Source organism: Rattus rattus, chromosome 2 (genome assembly GCF_011064425.1).
Source record: "Rattus rattus isolate New Zealand chromosome 2, Rrattus_CSIRO_v1, whole genome shotgun sequence".
NCBI classification, from domain to species: Eukaryota; Metazoa; Chordata; class Mammalia; order Rodentia; family Muridae; genus Rattus; species Rattus rattus.
The window spans coordinates 101,957,372-101,972,807 of NC_046155.1; the positions used below are offsets into that span (position 1 = coordinate 101,957,372).

General features: G+C 37.8%; 2 protein-coding genes across 2 annotated transcripts; both read left to right on the top strand.

The window, feature by feature from the left end:
• Nucleotides 1-6,452: 6,452 nt before the first annotated feature.
• On the top strand, nucleotides 6,453-7,397 carry LOC116894022 (olfactory receptor 51V1-like). The gene has a single exon (XM_032895738.1). The coding sequence runs from the start codon at nucleotides 6,453-6,455 to the stop codon at nucleotides 7,395-7,397; it is 945 nt and encodes a 314-aa protein (XP_032751629.1).
• Nucleotides 7,398-14,428: 7,031 nt separating this feature from the next.
• On the top strand, nucleotides 14,429-15,382 carry LOC116894023 (olfactory receptor 51B6-like). Its single transcript, XM_032895739.1, has one exon. The coding sequence runs from the start codon at nucleotides 14,429-14,431 to the stop codon at nucleotides 15,380-15,382; it is 954 nt and encodes a 317-aa protein (XP_032751630.1).
• Nucleotides 15,383-15,436: the final 54 nt, after the last annotated feature.

Sequence of the window (15,436 nt, forward strand, 5' to 3'; positions counted from 1 at the left end):
ATGAAATCATTTTCTTAGCACTCGAGAAAAGAAACAGCCAGATTATCAACAAGCATATTATTTTGAGCGCACAATTAGCCAACCTGAGCTAATTAATATTTATAAAGTGCTCTATCTGAGAAGGATAATGGAATATATATTGTTCAAGTAAACACAAAATACTTTGAAACTCAGTTAAATGTTAAATTTATTTATTGGTGTGTGTGTATGTCACACATATAATTAGGGAGCCAGAGGATGACTTTTGGGAGCCTGTTCTCCTCCAATATGAGATCCACAAATCAAACTCAGGTTGGAAAGCTTGCTCCACGAATGCTTACCCCCACTTAGCTATCTTGCCAACCTAAGAGACTGATTTTCCTTTTTTAAATTTGACCTTTTATTTTATGTATTTTTTCTAGTTAATATTTTGTGCTGAGTTTAAATATTTTTATACAACATATCTTTGTCATATTTTCCCTTGTCCATTATCTCCCAATATACTGCTTTGAAACAAAGCTTTAAGAAAATGTTCCAGTCTTCTGTTAGTGCTGGGAACTGACCTATAGTTCTTGCTAAACGTGAAGTTGACTGAGTAATATTCTGCCCTGTCTTCCCTTTCAAATCTTTATACACTTTCTTTTAAAACTGAATAAGCACTGAATCGGATTTTTCCACTGTAGAGGCAAATTTGAATATCTTTTATAATCATAAATATAGCAACTAAAGTACAGAAAATATATATACTCATAAAGATACATTTGCTATTTCAACCATTCATTTGATGTAAAAACAAGGACATTTTATGTGATATTTAAACCAAACCCAAAGGAGAAACGAATGCAGATAATGCTCACAGTAAAATTCCACAGCAAGAGAGGACATTTCTTGTCTTTACTGAACTATTTATGTATTTATTAACATTTTTACTGAATTTTTTAAATTTACATTTCAAATGGTCCCCTTTCCCAGTTTCCCATTCATAAACCCCCTAGCCCATCCCCCTTTCCCCTTCTTCTATGAGGGTGTTCCCCCATCCATGCACCTACCTCTCCCTGGCTCCCTGCCTTGAAACTCCTCTACACTGGGGATGGTCCAGCCTTGGCAGGACCAAGGGCTTCTCCCATTGGTGCCCAATAAGGCCATCCTCTGCTACATATGCAACTGGAGCCATGAGTCTGTCCATGTGTGCTCTTTGGATCATGGTTTAGTTCCTGGGAACACTGGTTGGTTGGTATTGTTCTTATGGGGTTGAAAACTACTTGAGCTCCTTCAATCCTTTCTCTAACTCCTCAAATGAGGACCCTGTTCTCAGTTCAATGGTTGGCCGCTATCATTCACCTCTGTATTTGTCAGGCTCTTGCTGAGCCTCTCAGGAGACAGCTATAACAGGCTCCTGTCAGCATGCACTTCTTGGCATCAGCAATATTGTCTGGGTTTGGTGGCTGTATGTATATGGGCTGGATCCCCAGGTGGGGCAGGCTCTGAATGGCCATTCCTTCAGTCTCTGATCCAAACTTTTTCTCCATATCTCCCCCTATGAATATTTTTGTTCCTCCTCATAAGAAGGACTGAAACTTCTGCACTTTGGTCATCCCTCTTCTTGAGCTTCATTTGGTCTGTGTATATTGTATCTTGGGTAATTCGAGCTTTTGGGCTAATAGCCACTTATCAGTGAGTACATACCATGTGAGTTTTTTGTGATTGGGTTACCTCACTCGGGATGATATTTTCTACTTCCATTCATTTGCTATGATCTTCATGAAGTCACTGTTTTTAATATCTGAGTAGTATTCATTGGGTAAATGTACCACATTTTCTGTATTCTTTCCTCTGTTGAAGGGCATCTGGTTTCTTTCCAGCTTCTGGCTATTATAAATAAGGCTGCTATGAACATAGTGGAGTATGTATCTTTATATGTTATATGTTGGAGCATCATTTGAGTATATGCCAAGGAGAGGTATAGATGGGTCCTCAGGTAGTTCAATGTCCAATTTTCTGAGGAACCTCCAGACTGATTTCCAGAATGGTTGTACCAGTCTGCAATCCCACCAACAATGGAGGAGTGTTCCTCTTTCTCCACATCCTCACCAGCATCTGTTGCCATCTGAGTTTTTGATCTTAGCCATTCTGACTGGTGTGAGGTGGAATCGCAGGGTTGTTTTGATTTGCATTTCCCTGATGACTAAGGATGTTGAACGTTTCTTTAAGTATTTCTCAGTCATTTGGCATTCCTCAGCTGAGAACTTATTGTTTAGCTCTGTACCCCATTTTTAAAAGGTTATTTGCTTCTCTAGAGTCTAACTTCTTGAGTTCTTTGTATATATTGAATATTATCCCTCTATTGGATGTAGGATTGGTAAACACATTTTCCCAATCTGTTGGTTACCCTTTTGTTCTAATGACAGTGTCCTTTGTATAGCTATTGATAACTTTGGGATTCCAAACAACATTAAAATATGTAGTTGTGTTATTTATTACTGTTAATTGATGTCTTTGATTTTTGAAAAAAATTCTTAGAATAATCATTCTACATGCTTATATTTTCTCTGCTAAAAAGTGCATGCTGACAGGAACGTTATATAGCTGTCTCCCGAGAGGCTCTGCCAGAGCATGGCAAATACAAAGGCAGAAGCTCGCAGGCAACCATTGAACTGAGAATGGGGGTCCCCAATAGAAGAGTTAGAGAGAGAATTGAAGGAGCTGAAGGCATTTGCAATACCCTAAGGACCATATCAACTAACCAAAGGTCTCAGGGACTAAACCACCATTCAAAGAGTACACATGGACAGACCCATGGCTGCAGCTGCATATGTAACAGAGGATGGCCTTGATGAGAATCAATGGGAGGAGAAACCCTTGTTCCTGCCAAGGATTGATGGCTTAGTATAGAGGAATGTAGGGTGGGGAGGTGGGAAGGGGTGGGTGGGTGGCTGGGGGAACACTCTCATAGCAGCAGGGGGAGGGCAGATGGGATGGGAGGTTTATGCACTTGAAAATGAGAAAGGGATAATGAAATGTAAATAAAATATTCCAATAAGAAAAATAAAAAAATTAAGATGACAATATTTTTTGAGATTATAATATAATTACATCATTTCCCCATAATTTTCTCCATCCAAACTCTCTCAAAACCCTTTTGTCATCTTTTGTTTTAAAAACTCATGTCCTTTTTTTACATTAATTACTGTTATTATGTATATATATTCATGTAAGTACATCTTCTTCCCTATATGTGGTATGGCTTGTATTTTAATTCTGACCACTTGGTATTGAATGGCCATCAGTATGTGCCTCTTCGGGGAGGACAGTTTCTCCTGCTCTCAGTGGTCTGTGGTTCTTGGCTGGGTTGAGGTCCCCTGGACTTTCCCCATGTCTATTTTTGTAATTGTTTTTCAATTCCTCTTTAGGTAGTCATGTTAGTGACAGATTGGTCAGACTTGATGGTTCTTAAAATATGTACTAAATAGGAAGTTCTCAGAGATACAGTAGTGGGCATAGATGTATAGGACAAAAAGTCCAGATTTGCTTTCTTTCTTTTTTTTTCCCTCCATCTTTATTAAATTGGGTATTTCTTTTTTTTTTAAAGATTTATTTATTTTATTCTTTTTTTTTTTGGTTCTTTTTTTTCGGAGCTGGGGACCGAACCCAGGGCCTTGCGCTTCCTAAGCAAGCGCTCTACCACTGAGCTAAATCCCCAACCCCTATTTATTTTATTCTTATGAGTTCACTGTAGCTGTCTTCAGACACATCAGAAAAGGGCATCAGATCCCATTACAGATGGTTGTGAGCCACCATGTGGTTGCTGGGAATTGAACTCAGGACCTCTGGAAGAGCAGTCAGTGCTCTTAACCGCTGAGCCATCTCTCCAGTCTCCAATTGGGTATTTCTTATTTGCATTTCAAATGTTATTCCCAGTTTCCAGGTCAACATGCCTCTAACCTATCCCCCTTACCTTCTATATGGGTGTTCCCCTCCCCATCCTTCCCCATTACCGCCCTGCCCCAACAATCCCTGGGGGTTCAGTCTTAGCAGGACCCAGGGCTTCCCCTTCCACTGGTGCTCTTACTAGGATATTCATTGCTACCTATGAGGTTGGAGCCCAGGATCAGTCCATGTATAGTCTTTAGGTAGTGGCTTAGTCCCTGGAAGCTCTGGTTGCTTGGCATTGTTGTTCATATGGGGTCTCAAGTCTCTTCAAGCTCTTTCAGTTCTTTCTCTGATTCCTTCAAAGGGGGTCCCATTCTCAGTTCAGTGGTTTAATGATGGCATTCGCCTATGTATTTGCTGTATTCTGGCTGTGTCTCTCAGAAGAGATCTACATCCGTTTCCTGTCGGCCTGCACTTCTTTGCTTCATCCATCTTATCTAGTTTGGTGGCTGTATATGTATGGGCCACATGTGGGGCAGGCTCTGAATGGGTGTTCCTTCTGCCTCTGTTCTAAACTTTGCCTCCCTATTCCTTCCCAAAAGTATTCTTGTCCCCTTTTAAAGAAGGAGTGAAGCATTCACATTTTAGTCATCCTTCTTGAGTTTCATGTGTTCTGTGCATCTAGGGTAATTTGAGCATTTGTGCTAATAGCCATCAATGAGTGCATACCATGTGTGTTTTTCTGTGATTGGGTTACCTCACTCAGGATGATATTTTCCAGTTCCATCCATTTGCCTATGAATTTCATAAAGTCATTGTTTTTGATAACGAAGTAGTATTCCATCGTGTAGATGTACCACATTTTTTGTATCCATTCCTCTGTTGAAGAGCATCTGGGTTCTTTCCAGCTTCGGGCTATTATAAATAAGGATGCTATGAACATAGTGGAGCATGTGTCTTTGTTATTTGTTGGAGCATCTTTTGGGTATATGACCAAGAGTGGTATAACTGGGTCCTCAGGTAGTGCAATGTCCAATTTTCTGAGGAACCTCCAAACTGATTTACAGAATGGTTGTACCAGTCTGCAATCCCACAAACAATGGAAGAGTGTTCCTTTTTCTCCACATCCTTGCTAGTATCTGCTGTCACCGGAGTTTTTGATTTTAGCCATTCTGACTGATGTGAGTTGGAATCTCAGGGTTGATTTGATTTGCATGACTAAAGATGTTGAACATTTCTTTAGGTGTTTCTCAGCCATTCGGCATTCCTCAGCTGTGAATTCTTTATTTAGCTCTGAACCCCATTTTTTAAATAGGGTTATTTGTCTCCCTGCAGTGTCACTTTGTGAGTTCTTTGTATATTTTGGATATAAGCCCTCTATCTGTTGTAGGATTGGTAAAGATCTTCTCCTAACAACAGTGTCCTTTGCCTTACAGAAGCTTTGCAGTTTTATGAGATCCCATTTGTCGATTCCTGATCTTAGAGCATTAGTGTATGAGACATATGTGGGGCAGGTTCTGAATGGGTATTCCTTCTGTCTCTGTTCTAAACTTTGCCTCCCTATTCCTTCTCAAGGGTATTCTTGTCCTCTTAGTATTTTGTTCAGGAAATTTTCCCGGTGTCCATGTGTTCAAGATTCTTCCCCACTTTTTCTTCTATTAGTTTGATTGTATCTGGTTTGATGTGGAGGTCCTTGAATTACTTTGACTTAAGCTTTTTACAGGGTGATAAGAATGGATCGATCTGCATTCTTCTACAAGCTGACCTCCAGTTGAACCAGCACCATTTGCTGAAAATCAGATTTGCTTTCTTAATTACTGTTGCATCATTCAACATGTGCCACATTCTCAAATGCCCAATTTATTTAAAACGGACATTTCACAGATTATAAAAATTCTATATATTTTTAGGCCCATTCAGTTTCAAATATTTGTGAATTATTTTATGCTACAAATGAGGTCATTAAAATTAACAATAATGTGATTTGGTAAGAGGCATTTCCTATAGATTGAGAAAAATACAATATATAATTTAAATAATTTAGACAAATAATTCAGATAGAAGCTAAGCACCATGATACTCACTAAAAAGTACAGATTCAGCTAAGATTGCTTTGATTCTTTTCCATTAGTGGTCATATTCTAAAACAGATATGTTACTTCAGCTGATCTTTTTCCGTAGGGATCATTAAGACCTGAAGGCAGTGAAAAGTCCCTCTAGTACCAATGAGGAAAATTTCCCATGAGTTTCACATTCTTCTGAGGAGTATACTCACCATGACATCACTGTGAACAACGTCTATGTCCTCGAGGACTGATTCTCAGAAGGACAGTAGACAATCTAAATCCCCCGAGTCCATAGACATTATTGTTTCAACATAAAACTCCCTGCTTTCCTGATCTCTTTTAACACTAGGTCTGAATGGTCTATGCTTATGTCTGTACAGGAGGTTTCTATGCTGCTACACCTAAAAGGATTAGGTCTAAGTTTCTCTGCTTACAGAAATTCATATTTTATCCCAGATCGATACATATTACTAGAAATTTTAATATGGGATATGTAATGTAGAATAGCACTCCAGGAATATATTGCACTTTTTATCAATGTCTCTTTTTTTGATGTCAAACTTAAGTACCTCTATATTTGTTCTCACTGGATTTCCTGGCCTTGAAGTCTACTATATCTTGTTTGCCATTCCTTTCTCAGTCATCTATGCAATGGTCTTCCTGGGAAACTGCATGATACTTCATGTGATCCGGACAGAGCCAAGCCTGCACCAGCCCATGTTCTATTTCTTGGCCATGTTAGCCCTCACAGACCTTTGCATGGGGCTGTCCACTGTGCACACGGTGCTGGGCATCCTTTGGAGCTTCCTTCAAGAGATCAGCCTTGATGCCTGCATTGCACAGTCTTACTTCATTCATGGTTTGTCCTTCATGGAGTCCTCGGTCCTCCTCGCCATGTCCCTTGACCGCTACATTGCCATTTGCAACCCTCTACGCTATTCCTCCATCCTAACCAATGACAGAATCATAAAAATTGGAGTGGCCATTTTATGTAGGAGTTCTATGCTCATTCCTCCAGTTATTATCCGCCTGAAGTTCTTAAATTACTGCCGGCCTCATTTCCTCTCCCACTCTTTCTGCCTGCACCAAGACTTGATTCGACTGTCATGTTCAGATATCCGCTTTAACAGTTTCTATGCTCTGTCTCTGGTGATTTGCACCCTGTTGCTGGATGCAGTGCTCATTCTTGCCTCCTATGTGATGATCCTGCACACAGTTCTGTCCATTGCATCCCGGGAGGAGAGAATCAAGTCTTTGCAAACGTGTGTATCTCACATCTCTGCCGTTTTGGTTTTCTACATCCCCATCATTGGTCTGACCATGGTTCACCGCTTTGGGAAGCATCTCTCTCCACTGGTTCAGGTCCTCATGGGCAACGTCTACATCCTTTTCCCACCCTTGATGAACCCCATTATATACAGTATCAAGACTCAACAGATACGAGTGAGAATCCAGAGACTGTTTTCCTTGAATGGAACCTAAGTCCTCAGGTCCACAGTGATTGTTCTTAGCGGTAAAGAAGTGCAGTCTCAGAAGACTGTGAGGAACTGAAGCTTAACTTCTGCTTCTTACCACAACTTTCATGATTGACATTTACAAATATACACATACATATATATATGTATATATATTATATATATATTAGAAGATGAGCTTAGAATGTACTGACAAACATGAGTGGTTGAGTTTAATTTATTTGGAACTCTTTCCCGCATTATGACATCATGACCAGTGGATTTAGGGTGCATTTATTTCTTCCTATTAGGAGAAAAGTAACTTTATGGATATATCCCTTCATGAAATTACTGAATTATATTTTTGATTCTTCTTACTTCAGTCTATATATTAAGGATGCACACATGATCTCTGATTTTCAGCTTATCCATGTGGCAATATAATGCATGAGTATGGTCAAGAGTTTGGTTTTGTTTTTTAAAAAAAGATTCATTTTATTTTCTAATTTTATATACATGTATGGTAGGATAGGTAGGTGCCTCCTGATGACCAAATCTTTACCCCACCCTGAATCTGGAGTTATAGGAAGTTCTGCATTGCTGGACCTGAGTGTTCATAGATCTGCCATCTCATTTCTTTGGCTCTTTAATAATTTACAACATAATAAAACAAACACCAATAGATATCTTGTGTTGGTGTGACTTCAGCAAAATAGCTACCTTGTTCTATCACATGAATAGGATGAAGCTGGAAATATAAGCCTCTGCTTCAATCACTTTAAATGATAGAGTAGGACACAGTATACATTTATGATTACCAGATTTACCAATATGTAATGGTGACAGAAGAGTAACTTTTAATAGAGAAAGATTTTGGTGACTTGAAAAATTTTGTCTTTAATTCATGTCTTTGTATTGTTTATTTAAAATTTGGGATAATTTAGACAAATTCATTTATTACACTTATTTAGTAAATAAATGCCTTCATTATGCATCATTAGGAATATTTATGTGTTCCTAACTTAACATCTCAACATTTGATATAGATAATATTCAAATGTTTATATGTTTCTAGTGTAATATCTCTACAGATTTTTTTTTTTGGTTCTTTTTTTCGGAGCTGGGGACCGATCTACAGATGTTTTGATGTAGATGGTATTTTCCTTTGTATAATGGGATTTCTAAGTGTCATAATATGTCAGATTTTAGAAAATATTTTATGAGTTTTGCATATATTGTATATTTTATTATTAGGCAAATTATGTTTTTCCTACTTTGTTTTGTTCTTGTTTAACAGAATTTTTGAATGGACAGGTGACCAAAAACATCCACGAAGAGAATAGAGGGGAGGCTGGAAAGCAGAAGGCACTGCCGCACGTGCAGCTGACCCTTCTCGTTTCCTAGCACTGACATACGCCTCCCATCTTCTCACTTAGTCCCAGGGTATCCAATGCTATTCTCATCTCTGTGGGCACCTTTCATGTATGAGTGGGTGTAAGTAAACACTCAAATACATACACTAAAATTAAATAAGTAAACCATATGGTTAATAAAAATAAAACCCACAAAACTATATTTTTATAACTTTTTAGGATAGTATTTATATATACTCAGTTTAATTTCAAATTAATATTATGTTCATTGAAGCATAATCAACAACCTATGCTTCATCCCCATTAGATGGTATTCATGCTGTACCTACTAGAATGAAAGAATAGCATATTCTGGCATTATTTCAAGACGTTTGCAGATGATTTTGGTTCATTAAGTCTAATAACCTCAAGCCCTTGACCACCAGCTATCTCATTTCTGTCCTGTGAGTTTGCCACTGTAAAGCCCCATATAAATGAAAACTACTCAACGTGCTAACTTTACTTGCAAGAAACTACGTGTTCAACAATTCTCAAGTGATTATTTTGAATATTGTGTGTATTGTTTTATATTTTTAAGCAACATTTCTCTTAATATTCCACTGCACTATTAAACAACACAACATTTTCTATAGTCATTATGATTTTACTTATCACTATGATTTTCAATAAAAATATGTTAAGTATTTGGATCATATAACTGCAAAATTACCCCTTAGTTGGTAGAATAAATTATTTAGTGAGTACTTATATCCTTCTGTAATGCTGCTGTGACAAAGATTTAACACTGTGGCTGTGAGGAGATACGGAAGTAAACCTCTTGCTAGACTTCTGCAGTGAGTATTGGGTGAGAATGATGTAATAAGCTTTTCTTTGGGCTCTTTCCCTACTCTTTCTTTTTCCCTATTCTAATGTGTTAGTGTTTATTATATTTTACTTTATTTTATTTTTCTGCATTAGAAGCCTGTTCAGTTTCTCATGAGAGACAGAAAGAGTGTGGATCTGGATGGGAGGGGAGATTCAAAGTAAGTGGGAGGAGGGGAGGAAGGGGAAATAGCAACCAAAATATATTATGTGGTAAAAAATTATTTTCAATAAAAGAAAAAACAACAGTTAAATGTTAGAAAAGGAGATATCTCTTTATCTGTGTGGAATTAAATGTGTATATCTTTTAGAAAAGGAGGAAAAAGTTGCAATGGGAGATTCAGGATCATCTGTGCTCTGAGCACCAATACCAATACCAAACGTGGTCTATGATGGGATTAGTTATGCCCAATGAACTCATTGTAAGCTCAAAATAAAACTTGCTGGAAAATGTCTTTAGTCTATGTAACCTACAGAACCAGAAAGGCTAGCTCTCCTGAGTGCTCAGCCTTTCATTAGTGTACTGTTGAACAAAATCATCTCATACAAAGTCTATTTTATAACAAAAATTTTAATGCCCCATTTGACTTAATAAATGCACTGAAAGTAAACTTCCTCACCCAAAACTAACAATTGAGAAACATGGTTTACGCAACTAAAAGAATCTTAGATATTACAAAGGACACCATCATTCAAGTGAAAAGCCAGCTTATAGGAGGGAAAACTTTTCGCCAGCTACATGCCTGATAGAGAACTGAGATCTACAATATACAAAATTACTTAAAACATTAAACAATAAGAAATATTTAATTTCCATATCATTATATATTCATATATATTTATTTTTGATATCCTGAGCCATCAGAGAAATGCAAACTGAAATTACATTCACATTTTAACTTACCCCAATCAGAATGACTAAAGTTAAAGAAAAAGGCATCACATTCTTTCTTTTCCTTTTGGGTGGTAGTATAATGTGTTAGTACATTTAAAACATAAATTTATCAATTATGCACATGTTACAATTTGTATTAATGAGTACTAGTGTGTGGTTCCATAGCTGTGTGTCCTAACTCTCATTTAATTAACTAATAAACTTTTCATCCCAATTTCAGCTTTCTCTTCCTCCTTTACTCCCAGTCCCTCTAACGTCTCTCTTTATTCTCTCTCCATTTCTCCTCAGTAAAGAAATCTCGCATGGATATCAACCTTAGTTGTCATATCAGCTTGTAGTAGGACTGGGTGCATTTTCTTCTACTGAGGCTAGACAAGGCCTCCAAGTTAAAGTTAAGAGTTACAAAGGCAGCCAATGGAGTCAGAGACAGTCCCTGCTCCTGCTGTTAGAGGTCCCATATAAGGACCAACTTGTACATCCCTTTACATTTGTAGGGGCCATATGTTCATTCTACGTATGCATTCTGGTTGACAGTTCATCCTCTTCAGCCCTACAGACCTAGGCTACTTCATTTGGTATGTTTGCTTGTTGCATCCCTCATCCTTCTGTCTCCATCAATATTTCTTCTCCTCTTCTAAAAGATTCCCTAAGCTCCACTTAAAGTACGGATGTATGTCTCTGCATATATTTCATCAGCTGTTAGATAAAGCCACTTACATGACTATTATGCTAACCTCCTGTCTGCGAGCACAGCAGAATATTACTAAGACTTTCAAGGCTGTGCTCTCATAGGATAAGACCCAGTTAGGCCAGGCATTAGCTGGACATTTCCTCAGTGTCTGCTCCATCTCTATTACTATCTGTCATAGGCAGAAATCATTGTGGGTAGAAAGTTTAGAAACTGGATTGGTATTCTTATCCCTATCACTGAATAATTAGACATTAGTGAATATGTACATTTGGTTGATTAGCAGTAATATAAATATTGTTTAGGGTTTTATTTTCTTAGGACTCCTGAATCAACAAAACCATTCACTTACGTATTCTCTAATTTATACACATTTCCCATTTTACATGTATGTCTGAGATTTCTAAACTAGGGTAGAAAATATACTTTCCTGAAACAGTTGCAGTCCAGACTCCTAACCAGTGTGTTTGTTTTCCATATCTTAATAGTGTGAAATTACATTTCTGTCAATAGGCTCAAGCCAAAACCCTGATATAGGTGAAGGACTTAGAACTTCTAATTATAATATTCCACAATCCCGAGGGTCAGAGTACACTGGAGGGAACATGGAAGGAAATGGAGAGACAGGGAGAATAGGAAAGACAACCAGAAAGGAGGGGCGATGAGTGACTTAAATTACAATTTATCCCTAAGGAAATACTTCTGAAATAAATGCTCATACCAGGCAGGCTTTTGTGCTGTGCCTGATGAAAAATGTGTTATGACCAAATTCTTCAGAGAACTAAATATCTGAAGCTCATGACAATGTCATTAAAGAATGGACAGGGTCAAATTTTCAGGTTAGTGGGAGAACGTAATGTACTGCTCTTTGGGGTTTTACAGGGACCAGGATGAGGTAAAAGAGGCCACAGGCATCTGACTTTTCACTAGAGAGAATGAGTAGCATTCTCAGGCAGGAACCCATGGGTGACGGTTGTGGGTCCTCATGACTCTCCTACACTGCTCCAGCCTGGCTTCTTGAGGGGTTGTAATACGTGATGTCTACAATCAAAGAAAACATCAAGTTACGGCAAGGGAGTTTTGGCCATGGTATGAAGGAAGTATCTGGGAATAATTAAAAATGATTATTTTATTAGATACATGTATAAAATTCCTAAATAATATTAGTAAAGTTAATAATAATGAATTAGCACAACTAATACAATGGGAAGTGCAAAGAAGATTGTGAACCCAAGTTAGGGGCCATTGAGATGAATTGTGTATTTTGGTTTCCCTTTGAGTTCCTGTCCAAAATTTTAATTTTCCAACCTTTAGACTTCTAGCCCTGTCATTTCTTCTCTAAAGTCATCTGTCTACTTTTTCTGACATGGTAAAAAATGTGCTTTTCCCTATTTTCCAAGTGCCAGAATCAATGTAATCTTTGGAAATGTCATGAGTTCTGATTTACCTTTCCTTACTTGCTGGGCACAACATCTGCTGCTCAATTGAAATCCAGTGCAGTATATTTGCTTAAATTCAAACCTCCCTGCTTTCTACTTTCTTTCTTTCTTTCTTTCTTTCTTTCTTTCTTTCTTTCTTTCTTTCTTTCTTTCTAGGCTTCATAAGAAAATATGATGACTTGAAAATCATCAGGATAAATCATATAGATGTGTGTCCAGTGCAACTTTTGTAATACAACAGTCAAAGTGAGGAATCTATTCTGTTTAGCAATCCTTATGAATTCTTATACTTCGTGTTAAAAGCAAGATGAAGACAGGAATCCTTAACATCCCTAGTAACTGACAACCACAGATCTTAAGTGGCTCCTCAATTTCATTCCAATTAGAAAGTGACAGCTGTGACATGGAATTCAAATTTCAAAGAGAGAAGTCCAGCCATCTAGGAGACATGTTCTCCCAATAAATATGGATCATGTGAGTAATGTCTGAAAGTACACTAAGATTCAGTGTGATGCATAACCTTCACCAAACTGAAAAGTGCATGGCTATATTTCTCTGGGTGATGCTGAAACACAACTGTCTGTATGTATCCAATGGTACCTTAGTATTCTGAACCCCCAAAGCCGTCTCAGCACCATTAAATGCCATCTAATGCCATAGCTTTTAAAAGAAAACCAGCATGCATGTGTGAACTTTTCAAACAATAATTATGTTCATGTGAGCATGTCTATCCAGTTTCTATTTGTACTTCTCTAAGTAGGTGATGTCATAGCCATATATTTATATATGCCTTCATGTGGTCATCTTTTACTGCATATTATTAAGAAGTATTATACATAATGAAACATATTATTAAAATATATGATAACATATTTTTGGGAAGAGGTTATGAGAAGCAAGACTATACTAGAGCAGTGTTCTACTCAAAAAGAGGTATTTATTAGTTGTGATGACACACAAAAAAGTCAGTTTTCTGTAATCATGTAGCCTCCTCCAAACTCTAGAATTTCATCAACTGAATAATTCTTATACCCACAGGGCACTTATTCAATGTCTAAACTTAACTGTCTTTTATTTGTTTGTTTATATGGTTATATTATTTTGCAATTAGTTATCCACACTTGATTCTCAAACAATACGTAGATGTGTTCTGACTCTCTAGGTCTCATTTATTCTGTCAAGTTGGTATGTCAAATCTCAACACTTTCAGTAAAGATAACACCATGAAAAATACTTTGTAAGCACCAACACTATCAGAATGCTACTCAGTTATAGCGATTTCTTGCTTTACTTTATATGGAGTATTGGATTTACAAAGATTTCATCTACAACAATAGCTCTCAACCTTCTTAATGCTGTGACTTTTTAAATACAGTTTCTCTTGTTGTAGTGAACCCCTAACTCTAAAACTATTTTTGTTGCTACTTCATAACTATAATTTTGCTTTTGCTATGAATCATAAATATCTGATATGCAGGATATCTGATGTGGGACTTCTGTGAGAACATCACGTAAACCCACAGGGTTCCTTACCCACAGGTTGAAAACTGCTGATCTAGCTCTATTCTTCATACATAGCTAGTCTCTAATGTACATTTCAGTACTCTTGAAATAATCTCAAAAAATTCATGTTATTTATATATCCTGTTTTTCTATATCTAGAAAGTCCTCGGGAATGATTGAATTGCCATTATTGTTGAAAAACAATAGCTCTGAATATCCACACAGCAGGTAGCATCTTTAAGAGGCCAACCATAAGGAACTTTTTCCTATCATTTTACCTGAGGCGAATTTGTACCTGCAATGCCTGTAATTTGGCTCAACACCTCAAACTGTCCATTTCTGCTCACAGGCTTCCCCGGTCTGGAGAAAGCCCATCACCTGATCTCTCTCCCATTACTGATGGCTTATATCTCCATCCTGCTTGGCAATGGCACCCTCCTTTTCCTCATTAAAGATGACCATAACCTCCATGAGCCCATGTACTATTTCTTAGGTATGTTGGCAGCTACGGATCTTGGAGTAACATTGACCACCATGCCCACAGTTCTGGGTGTACTGTGGTTAAATCACAGGGAAATTGGCCATGGAGCCTGCTTCTCTCAGGCCTACTTTATCCACACTCTTTCTATTGTGGAGTCAGGGGTCTTGCTTGCCATGGCCTATGATCGTTTTGTTGCCATTCGCAACCCATTAAGGTATACCACCATCCTTACTCATACTAGGGTAATAAAGATTGGCATAGGTGTAGTGATGAGGGCTGGTCTGTCAATCATGCCAATAATCATTCGCCTGCACTGGTTTCCCTATTGTCAATCCCATGTACTCTCCCATGCTTTCTGTCTACACCAAGATGTCATCAAGCTAGCCTGTGCTGATATCACATTCAATCGTCTCTATCCTGTTGTGGTTGTATTTTGCATGGGACTTTTGGATTTTTTGGTTATTTGTTTCTCCTACTTTTTGATTCTCAAGACTGTCATGAGCATTGCTTCTACAGATGAGAGAACTAAGGCTCTCAACACATGTGTCTCCCACATCTGTTGCATCCTGGTTTTCTATGGCACTGTGGTTGGTTTGACATTTATTCACAGGTTTGGAAAGAATATTCCTCATATTGTTCATATCACAGTGAGCTACATCTGCTTCCTCTTCCCCCCTTTCATGAACCCTGTCATCTTCAGCATTAAGACCAAGCAGATTCAGATGAGTTTGCTTCGCTTGTTCTCACTGCCTTATTCTAGAACTCAACTGTGATCACTCTCTGAGAAATATTCAAGAAATTTGATGAAGTTGACAACATTTCAGGCA

Bases quoted from the DNA above. Each gene is read 5' to 3' on its own strand.
- LOC116894022 (XM_032895738.1), top strand. From the start codon at position 6,453: ATGTCTCTTTTTTTGATGTCAAACTTAAGTACCTCTATATTTGTTCTC.
- LOC116894023 (XM_032895739.1), top strand. From the start codon at position 14,429: ATGCCTGTAATTTGGCTCAACACCTCAAACTGTCCATTTCTGCTCACA.